The sequence below is a fragment of the Brassica napus genome, unplaced genomic scaffold (genome assembly GCF_020379485.1).
Source record: "Brassica napus cultivar Da-Ae unplaced genomic scaffold, Da-Ae ScsIHWf_545;HRSCAF=820, whole genome shotgun sequence".
Lineage (NCBI taxonomy): Eukaryota > Viridiplantae > Streptophyta > Magnoliopsida > Brassicales > Brassicaceae > Brassica > Brassica napus.
Window position 1 is genome coordinate 55,499 of NW_026016610.1, and position 11,668 is coordinate 67,166.

Consider the following 11,668-nt stretch of genomic DNA (forward strand, 5'->3'; position numbering starts at 1 on the left):
CATTCGGTTACTTGAATATAACACGTTAACCTGATACTCATTATTATAATAAAGCGCTAATCCACCACTTCTTCCAACCGGATCCACTGTGACCAAATTATCAAATCCGAAATGACCTTGAAATTTCTGGACAAACCCAAAATTTTGCTTTGTCTCCGATAAAAATAAAAAATCCGGTTTGTGTTTATGCCATATCTCCGTTAAATAACTTATCGTCCACTTACTTCCTACTCCTCGGCAATTCCAACTTAATATTCTCATTTAAAAAACTCTTTTAAGCTGGCGAAAGTGGGTGTAACGAAACCCTGAGTTCTCCAATACCCTCCTTAACCCCTAATAATTTTCCTTTTAAACTCCAATAAAAGCTCCTATATAACCCGTACAAAAATGAAAGATAAGGGTAGTCACTAGCCAATAACAATTTTCTAATATCCAATCTTCTCTTGGAATTCCTGTGATATCCAACTAGCAACACATCCCTGCCCTTTCCCACAAGCTGACTCTGAGTCATTATCACCCAAGCCAAGATAGAACCGATAGAAATATATAACTTTAGTGAGATGAGATGTGAAACTGTGATAATCAGTTCTAGTTCACATCTCCTTTTATAGCAATTCCATATGCTTGTCCCCTCACACCAAATTTGAAACCCATTAAAACCATATCTCCTACAACAGATTCTGGAAATCACAATCCAAGAATCAAGTATCCTGACAATAATTTCCAAGGTTCCATCGCTTAAAAGATCCAGTATCCCTCTATGCCATTCAGTATAATGATCTAATCGTGAGTCAATATCCATACTTTCAACATCCAGAGAGTAAAGGTCCGTTTTGATGAGAACGAAAATCATACTTCTGTAATCTTGTGATTGATCCTCTTGATTCCATGTCCAATCCAAAGATCTCCATAGAGGTATCCTTTCAAAACCCATATTTCCTCTATACCGTATGTCTCTTCGTAAGTCCCGTCGAGCCCGTTTCGCCGAAATTCTGTATCGAAACCATATCATCCAGATCTTGTTATCATGAGAAAGATCTGCTCGATTCCATACCTTTCCTTCACTACCCGGATCCCACCTTCGAAAATCCATGGTTAACCTAGGTTTTAATCACCGTCGCCATCGCCACACTTGCTGCGATTTTTCAAAAGAAAAACGATCAGAGTCAAGAAAATTCTCTCTCTTTTCTTATTTAATCTTTTCTGACTAGTTTGTGTCTACGAAGAAAGGTATCACAGCATGGGGCGTAGGGTATTTGGTTAATTAGGGTAAAAGTCTAGTGCATGGAGTGCAATTTACCTTAAAATTTGGAAAATGAATTATGGTGGAGATTGAAAATTTTGGTGAATATTTTGGCGGCCATCACGAAAATTTGGTGTCCAGAAATATCTTTTTCTTCGGCAATCACTCGTGAGATAGAGAAAGTGGTGATTTATTTCCCCACTTTTATTTATTTGATTACATTATGACTCTATTTTACTAAATCATATCCTACTATATATTAATTAAGAAGTCAATTTACTGATTTATGCTGACGTATCGCTCATAAAAAAGTTCTTCAATTAACTGTTATAATTAATTTGATTGATTGATAGTTTTTCATTTTTCATTTATTGAATCAAATTTTCTAAAAGGAAACTATTCATAGAATTACCTAATATAATATATGTTTCAAAACATACAATTAAGCATCTTAAATATAGATGAATTAACATAATTTGTTTATAGAAATAATTAAATATCTAGATTACATTGTATAAATTGATAAGATACATATAAATACATATGATACTATAGAAACAATTATAAAAATGGCTTTTATCATGTTTATATTAGTAGTGAATAAAATAAATCATAGATTTTAGAAAACTAATTAATCTAAACTTAATAATATTAACTAAATTCACTCATTCACTACATGTATAGTATAAAAATGTGTCAAATGAATGTAAAACTGTCAAATATATAATTCTAAAAAATTTCAATAATTTTCAATGACAATGTGATATCATATATGCGTTATCACTTTTACAAATGATTAAAATATTTTTATATTTTAAAACATAAAATATTTTTATATTTTAAAACATAAAAATTATATGGTAAGTTATTTAAACGTATATTAATCAAGAAAAAGTTTATTTAATTCATCTATTAATATAAACAGATGGATTAACATTATTATATGGTAAGTCATTTTAAATTATATTATTTGGTAATTCATTTAATTTATTTTATGGCAAGTCATTTAATTATATTAATCAAAGTATTTTTATTAGTATTTTTCGAGAGTTAACACTTTATTAATTTAATTAATATAGCTTGGATTATAATAAAATTAGCATGCTTATTTTTAATAGGAAAAAAAGCAAACATAAATAAAAGAACAAGAGCGAAAACTAATAAAATATGTTTGTTGTGTTCTTGGTATTTTTATATTCTTATGTGTTTAATTTTTATTTGTATGTCAAGGTACATGTATATTTTTGTGTTACTATAAATGTGAACTAATTAGTTTTATGTGTTTTTAAAATGTTAAGATAAATTTAGTACGGAAGTTTAATAAAAATTACTATCTCTACAATATTTAAAGTCAAAATTGAAAAATATAATGTAAATTGAAAGTAAAAAAATATTTAAAAATTAATGGGATGCATTTTTTACGCCCTTATAAACTTTTAAAATTTACAATAGTGAAATTTTAACAAAATTTATACAAATAAAAACATTTTATTTATATAATATTGGATCTCACATTAAAATTAAGTATATATGCCTAAAATAACGATATTTGGTTATTTAAAATAGAAATATTATTTTTTTCTTATTAGTTAATCAGATTTAATTAATATAGGTATGTTATAATTTAATTTAAAATAAATTAAAAAATAATTTTAAATTATATGTAAACTATGATTAGTTTTAATTAAAAAAATTGGTTGAATGAGTTAGTATGAGATCAAATAGTATGATGATCAGAGATAAGTTAAGGAAGAATTTCTTTGCTTAACCCATTTGAGTTTTATGTTAAACACTAAATTAAAAAATGAGTGAGCAAGTGTGATTTGGAACAAATTATGAGAAAAATTGCTTAAACTACCATTTTCTAATACATGTTTTTATGTTTACCTTAACCAAATTTATCCTTAGTTTTAAAGAGATAAAGCTTACTATATATTAATTGAGAAGCCAGTTAATTGACTTTTGATTATGTGTCTTTAATAGGTTAAGTTTAAAAAAATAGTTATAATTTGATTGGTTGTTAACATTTATTAGTTATTATTTTAATCTGATCTAAGAATAAAAGATAACTCTATGACTAATTAATACAAATTACCAAATAACACAAATGATATTACAAATAATGATTTATGGTAACTAATTGTAAAATTAGAGAAAGAATATATATATTTTATCAATTTCTTTATTTTTATCAATTAGTTATAGGGCTATTTGGAAAATTGACTCAAAACTCAAAATCAAACCTAAAACTAACCCATTTTTTTCGAATTTTTTTTTTGTCATATTCACCCCACAAGTTCATATTATTCACGAAAATGCCATTAGGCTTTTTTTTTTCTTCTTCTTGAAAATGACATTTTTACTCTCTCAACCTCATCACCGTCAAGTATTTACAAGATTGTCATTGCCATCAATATACAACTACCATGAACAAACAATTTGACGCTTTTAATGCACCTCAAATCGATTTACACTTCTTCTTTCTCAATTCTTATGAACTAAAAACAACATCTCTTTCACTTTTCCTCCATATTCATCAAAAAAAAAACCCAAGATTTTGATTCTAAAATTTTTATGGTTCATAGAGCCATTGAAGCTTACGATTCTTGGTGGGTCACTTTTGTTTGAGATTATGGGAGAAGACTTATGTGTGGTAAACAAGTTATCTCACTGGTTGAAACTATGAAATCAGTTTTTTTTTCCAGATCCGTTCGTCCAGACGACTTCCGGGAAAGTCTTCTGGCTGTAGACAACTTACATGGAAGTCTTCTGGTCAATGCAGAGGTTAATTTTGCAATTGACTTTTAAATGTGTTTTTAGAGAGACTTACATGGAAGTCGTCCATCTTTGTTTGTTAAAAAAAAAATTCGAGATGGCTTCCATGTAAGTCGTCTAGGGTAAACGGGTTAGTTGCATTTGAGCGGATTGTGTCGGAAATTTGACTTTTTCTGGACGACTTCGAGTAGAAAATTAAAAAATCAATATTTTGTTATATTTAGACGACTTCTATGTAAGTCGTCTCAGGTTAGTTTTGCAATTGAAAAATAAAACATAAAAAAAATTTCTTTTTCTAGACGACTGATATATGGTGTTTTTGGCATCTTGTATATATGTTTTCTAATTGGTTTCAAGTCTTTATCGAGTCTTCCTATTCCTTTTCGAGTCATTACAGGTCTGGAGTTGCATTGGATGGGAGATAGACCAATTGGAGGAAAAGAGGCAGAAAATAATGCAATTTGGTGATTTTTACGCAGAACAGTCTTGATGGTTGTTCCCGATCGCGCAAAACACCCCGAGTACATGTTCCAGCGGCAGAGATTTTTAAGGAAGTTTCCAAATATTTCAGGATTTTACCTAGGGCTTCCCCCTTTTACTCCCAGGCCGCCATAGACCTGCATATATATCTTTTTTTATTATTCTAAACATTCTACGTTACTTTTTAGAGATATTTTGGAGAGAGAAAACTTGTACTCCTGTTAAGGGAGAAAAATCTCTACATCCTTTGGAGAAGATTTCTAAACCCTCTTTACTTTTTATTATTGATTCAGACATGTTTTCTTCATCTGTTATATCTATGTTTTCTCTGTCCATGGCTGAGTAATTTGCTTGCTTAGTCTAGGGTGTTAGGGTGTTTAGATCAATGAGCTAAAACACAAATAAAGTTCATTGTTGATTGTCCCCATTCATGTTTAAGCTTACTGCCTGAATTAAACTAGCTATTTATTGTTTGAACCTAGGTTAAATCTAATCATCAAAAGTACTTAGGTTGCTAGAAACAACATGAATGAGCAGCTTGTCCCTAACCAGCGAAAGTAGATGTTAGGGTAAATTGTGAACTAATCAAATCTGTGCTTATTGTTTGTCTTCGTGTTTTAATCCAAACGAGAGTTTAGGTATTAAGACTGATTGATGAAAGGAGAGATACCACGAAAGTGGATCGATCTACTTGGGTAATTTGAGTTCTAGACTCGCGCTTAATAAAACCTTGAATAGATGTTTGGCTCATGATCGTTCGACACCCCATCCTTCACCCTAGGCTAGCTCTTTAATCAATTGAAAACATCAAACCATACGGTTTATTGAAACGTACAGGACACATACGGTTTATTGAAACGTACAAGACACATACGGTTTACAAAAATTGCGTGACATTTCTACAAAAATATTGGGCTATTTTCTAATTAATTTGAATCTTTGATGGCTGTTTAGTAGATTCCGTAGTTTCGGGGTCTTTTCACAAATATTGGATAATCTAAGGGCATATAATATAATTTTTCAACTTTAAATAATAAGGAAAAGAGAGAGAGAAAATCAGAAAACCTAAGAGCATGTTTATCCCTCGATCCTTAAGTGTGTTTCTTAGTGATTATTTAATAATTTAAATTTACTTAAGTGGGGTTAAGAACCATCGTTAAGAAACTTCCATTTGGAGCGGTCCAATGGGAGTTTCTTAATTAGGGGTTCTTAAAAAAAATTTTAATTTTTTTTTAGAGATAAAATTTATTTATTAATTCAAACATTTTAAAAGATAACATTTAAAGCATAGATTTTTTTTTTAAAAAACATAAAAATAAAGACTTATACAATAATCGAGAATAATTTGGAAAAACATCCGAGCTCAGTAGTTGTCTCCATCATTTCCAAATTTACGCCATATATGTTCAACCAAATCAGCTTTGAGCTGTTGATCATTTGTCTATCACAAATTTCTAGTTCGAACACCCATCATATTGGCGATATTTGAAAGGATATCAGTAGAATACGTGAGATCGACATGTGAAGTTCTGGTGTCTTCTCCTTGTTGGAACTCCGAAACATCAAAATGAGTGTATCCATCTCGTTCGTCTTCTACTATCATATTATGGAGTATCATGCTCGCATAATCTTCCCAGTTTTGGCTTTATCCCAAAAAAGTGCTGGATTTTTAACAATGGCAAATCGAGCTTGCAAGACTCCAAAAGCACGCTCGGCATCTTTTCGGACAGCTTCTTGGTGCTGAGCAAATAAAGCCGCTTTCGGACCCTGTGGTACTGGAATAGATTGGATAAAAGTTGCCCATTTCGGATAAATTCCGTCGGTAAGATAGTAAGCCAAATGATACTCTCTTCCATTGACAGAGTAAGTGACTTGCTGAGCTTGACCTTTTATTATGTCATCAAAAACAAGTGAGCGATCAGGAACATTGATATCATTTAAGGTACCTGGAGGTCCAAAAAACGCATGTCGTATCCAAAGATCATACGAAGCAACCGCCTCTAAAATGATTGTGGGTTTTCCCGAACCACGAGAATATTGACCTTTCCAAGCGGTGGAACAATTCTTCCACTCCCAATGCATACAATCAATGTTCCCTATCATCCCGGGAAAGCCACGTTGCTCACCAATATAAAGTAGACGTTGAAGATCAGCCGGTGTTGGTTTTCTGAGGTACTCATCGCCGAATAAATATGTTATTCCTTCCACAAATTGTTCCACACATAACCGAGCTGTCGTGCCACCGAGTCGGAGGTATTCGTCAACAGCATCAGCTGCAGTACCATAGGCCAAGACACGAATGGCTATTGTACACTTCTGTAGTGGAGAGAGACTAAGCCGTCCGAGAGCATCTTTCTTTTGTCGAAAGAATTCAACTTCGTTGGAGAGTCGATCAACAATATGCATGAACAATGGTTTGTTCATTCTAAATCGACGTCGGAATAGATTTTCAGGATATGTTGGAGTTTCACTGAAATAATTATTCCATAAACGTACATCGCCTTCTTCACGATTCCGCTCGATATGAACTCGTTTTTTCCTTCTTTTTCTTTCTTCTTCTGGATCAATGGAAAAATTTTCGAAAGGCTGATCAAAATATTGATCAAATTTTTCATCATCTACTCCCTCTCCGTCAAACGTGTTATGAGAAGAAGATGCCATATAAGTGTTTAGAAAGTGTTTAAAACGTGTTCACGGCAATTTAGAAAGTGTTCTGAGGAGATGATCAAAATTTAAAACGTGTTTTGGTAAGGAGAGAAGGAGAGAGAGTAAGTGAACGAGAGTTTTGGTAAGGAGATCACGGAGAGTTTCTGATGAGTTGAAACAAGTAGCTTGAATTATTTGTTACATAAAGAAGGAGAAGCATTTGAATTATTTGAGTTTCTGATGAGTTGAAGCAACTTGAAGTGTTTGTTATTTGTTACATAAGAGAAGGAGAAAAGAGTTTGTTATTTGTTACATAAGAGAAGGATAAGCATTTGTTATATAAGAAGCAACTTGAAGCGTTTAATAATACAAACAACTAGCATGAATTATTTGTTACAGACAGCTTGTGACACTAAACTACAAACAACTAGCTTGTAGCAGAGCTTGTGATAGTAAACTACAAACAAGTTGTGACACTAACAGACAAACATCGCCACTTCACTTGAGTACACGTACACAACCCGTGACTTCTCTTGCTTAATGACACCATCTCTTGAAGACGTGAAGCATCTCCTGCAATCATATACATGTAAATCAATCAGTGAACAAGTCCAAAGAAAGATATTTCGAACATTGAAACTATATTTCACATTAACATTGAAACAATACACAATACACAAAGAAAGATATTTCGAACATCAACACAATATTTCACATACACCAAAGACAGATAGACCAGAAACAGACCAGAAACAGACCACAAATAGACCAGAAACAGACCACAAACAGATCATAAAACCGAAGAGAGTTAGACCAAAGACCAGAAACAGACCAGAAACAGAATTATCCCAACATCTCTGAAATTAGCTTATTCTTTAGCGCTTCTTCATATTCAGTTAGAGGATCTTTCTTGCCAATGAGCCTGTCAAGCAAAGCCATCTTCGAAAGTCTCTCCTTCGCTGCCAAGTCTCTCTCTTTAATAGACCACATGGTCTGATACTCAGAGGCTGACAGGCTATCTGCGATGCTTCTCTTACCAGAGGCTCTTTTGGCTGCCTTAACGCCAGGAGGTCGGTTAGTTGGTTCATCACCGAGGTTGTAAGTTGCTTGAGAGCTTTCTGATTGTGCTCCATCATCACACTTTCTCTTCTTACCACTTACATCGCGCCTGCTACTAGCAACTTCACACCATTTCTGGTCATAACCGAGCTGTCGTTGCACCGAGTCGGAGGTATTCGTCAACAGCATCAGCTGCAGTACCGTAGGCCAAGACACGAATGGCTGCTGTACACTTCTGTCATGGAGAGAGACTAAGCCGTCCGAGAGCATCTTTCTTTTGTCGAAAGAATTCAACTTCGTTGGAGAGTCGATCAACAATATGCATGAACAATGGTTTGTTCATTCTAAATCGGCGTCGGAATAGATTTTCAGGATATGTTGGAGTTTCACTGAAATAATCATTCCATAAACATACATCGTCTTCTTCACGATTCCGCTCAATATGAACTCGTTTTTTCCTTCTTTTTATTTCTTCTTCTGGATCAATGGAAAAATTTTCGAAAGGCTGATCAAAATATTGATCAAATTTTTCATCATCTACTTTCTCTCCGTCAAACGTGTTATGAGAAGAAGATGCCATATACGTGTTTAGAAAGTGTTTAAAACGTGTTCACGGCAATTTAGAAAGTGTTTTGAGGAGATGATCAAAATTTAAAACGTGTTTTGGTAAGGAGAGAAGGAGAGAGAGTAAGTGAACGAGAGTTTTGGTAAGGAGATCACGGAGAGTTTCTGATGAGTTGAAACAAGTAGCTTGAATTATTTGTTACATAAAGAAGGAGAAGCATTTGAATTATTTGAGTTTCTAATGAGTTGAAGCAACTTGAAGTGTTTGTTATTTGTTACATAAGAGAAGGAGAAAAGAGTTTGTTATTTGTTACATAAGAGAAGGATAAGCATTTGTTATATAAGAAGCAACTTGAAGCGTTTAATAATACAAACAACTAGCTTGAATTATTTGTTACAGACAGCTTGTGACACTAAACTACAAACAACTAGCTTGTAGCAGAGCTTGTGATAGTAAACTACAAACAAGTTGTGACACTAACAGACAAACATCGCCACTTCACTTGAGTACACGTACACAACCCGTGACTTCTCTTGCTTAATGACACCATCTCCTGAAGACGTGAAGCATCTCCTGCAATCATATACATGTAAATGCATCAGTGAACAAGTCCAAAGAAAGATATTTCGAACATTGAAACTATATTTCACATTAACATTGAAACAATACACAATACACAAAGAAAGATATTTCGAACATCAACACAATATTTCACATACACCAAAGACAGATAGACCAGAAACAGACCACAAACAAACCACAAATAGACCAGAAACAGACCAGAAACAGATCATAAAACCGAAGAGAGTTAGACCAAAGACCAGAAACAGACCAGAAACAGAATTAACCCAACATCTCTGAAATTAGCTTATTCTTTAGCGCTTCTTCATATTCAGTTAGAGGATCTTTCTTGCCAATGAGCCTGTCAAGCAAAGCCATCTTCGAAAGTCTCTCCTTCGCTGCCAAGTCTCTCTCTTTAATAGACCACATGGTCTGATACTCAGAGGCTGACAGGCTATCTGCGATGCTTCTCTTACCAGAGGCTCTTTTGGCTGCCTTAACGCCAGGAGGTCGGTTAGTTGGTTCATCACCGAGGTTGTAAGTTGCTTGAGAGCTTTCTGATTGTGCTCCATCATCACACTTTCTCTTCTTACCACTTACATCGCACCTGCTACTAGCAACTTCACACCATTTCTGGTCATTCCTCAGCTCCTCCCAAGCATGGTGAAGATTGAATTTAATCTCCTGATCGTTGTAGAAGATTTCGTGTGCCAGTTTTACAGTATCAGCCTCGTTCTGACCACTTGTTCTCTGTCTTGTTGCAGCCGCATAGGCTCCACAAAACTTGGATACAAGATCGTTCATCTTCTGCCACCTTTGCTTACATTGGATGGCTGCTCGTTTCACCTCTTGCCACCTTTGGACTTGCTGCGAAGTACGCTGCAATCCGATGCCAGAAAGCACCCGCTTTCTGCTCGTTCCCAACCACAGGGTCCTTGCTAGTGTTTAACCATGCGCTAATGAGCACTAGATCATCTGTGACTGTCCACTTATTTCTTTCCCTCCGCTCTGTAGGTGAGTCTTCACAGAAGCTTGAAGGTTCAGTACATTGAGTACTGAACACATGGAGCTGTGATGATCGGAGCTCACCACGTATCTCGCATAGGGACAGGAAGGAATGGAGGTTGGTGACTGTTCAGGAAGGAATGAATCTTGTTGACTGTTCAAATAGTCAACAAAATTGCTGGACTGACTATATGGATCCTTGTAGAATCCATATCCTCAAATGTCAGAGAATAAAAGAGAAGAAGAAGAAATGTGTTTCACAAGGAATAAAAGAGAAGAAGAAGACAGTGTTAAAAGATGAAAAAGAAAGAGAGAAAGCAACGTTTTAATAGAGGAAAAGAGAAGAAGAAGATCAAGTTAGATACAGGTCTTTTAATTACCATTACTCTTTGAGTTTAGTTGAGTTGAGATGAGTAGACATCTATCTAACTTATTTATTACTACCACACAGTCCTAATGGAACCCTAAAAGCAGCATTCATCTAAGCAATTACTACCACACAGCCCTAACTCTAACAAGCATTTAATTAACCTAACAACTAGCCAGACCAAAGCAATTAGTAAAAAGTTAGCGAATGAGGAGCTGTACTAACCTCACCGACAGTCTTGTGTAGTGGTTGCTTCTTGAAGTTACAGGAGGAGGAGCTTCAGTCGAGAGGTCAAAGCCTCTTAGGCAACAGGAGTCCATAGAATGACAAAAGTCCCTGCCATAATTAACAACACAAACTGTAATCAACACAAACTATAATTAATCTTTCAATCAACACAAACTGTAATGAATCTTACAAGTTATATTACAACAGATACTACATTTCGAGGAGTGATGTTTTAACGAATGCTATTAAGCAATCAACAGAAACCGTAATTAATCTTTCAACAACATCCTAGTTCATACGCATTCACAGATCAAAACAGAACAAGCATGTTGAAGATAAATGTCAGTGTATCCTCATGACTTTTTAACTAAACAATCAGACAAAACCCAAACATGTAATCGATTTTGATCAAACACCAAAACACCACCGTGATCGCTATATTGATTGGACGATGGATGGGGATTCACTACAAGAAAACAGGACATTAACGACTACAATATTCGTAGCCTATTGGTCGTAATATAGGCTTTACGACCAAAAAGCTTCGAAAAACGATTGGTCGTTAGAAGCTGGTCGTAAATAATTATTCGAGGCATATTGGTCGTAAAGTTACGAGTAAAGACTTTAGTTGTAAAGCAGACGTAAATGTACGACTAAGTAAATTGGTCGTAAGTTCAACGTAAAAGTATTAGTCGTACATGTGACGCACATTTACGTCTCGCAAATTAGATGTATATAG

The 11,668-nt window shown here is 34.4% G+C and overlaps 2 protein-coding genes across 2 annotated transcripts; both read right to left on the bottom strand.

Moving 5' to 3' along the window:
• Window positions 1–7,987: 7,987 nt before the first annotated feature.
• LOC125604417 lies at window positions 7,988–8,473 on the bottom strand. The gene has a single exon (XM_048774821.1). The coding sequence runs from the start codon at window positions 8,471–8,473 to the stop codon at window positions 7,988–7,990; it is 486 nt and encodes a 161-aa protein (XP_048630778.1).
• Window positions 8,474–9,611: 1,138 nt separating this feature from the next.
• On the bottom strand, window positions 9,612–10,133 carry LOC125604418 (glutathione S-transferase T2-like). Its single transcript, XM_048774822.1, has one exon. The coding sequence runs from the start codon at window positions 10,131–10,133 to the stop codon at window positions 9,612–9,614; it is 522 nt and encodes a 173-aa protein (XP_048630779.1).
• Between the last annotated feature and the right edge of the window lie 1,535 nt (window positions 10,134–11,668).

Excerpts from the sequence above, each read along its gene's own strand:
- LOC125604417 (XM_048774821.1), bottom strand. The coding sequence starts at position 8,473 with ATGCTCTCGGACGGCTTAGTCTCTCTCCATGACAGAAGTGTACAGCAG.
- LOC125604418 (XM_048774822.1), bottom strand. The coding sequence starts at position 10,133 with ATGAACGATCTTGTATCCAAGTTTTGTGGAGCCTATGCGGCTGCAACA.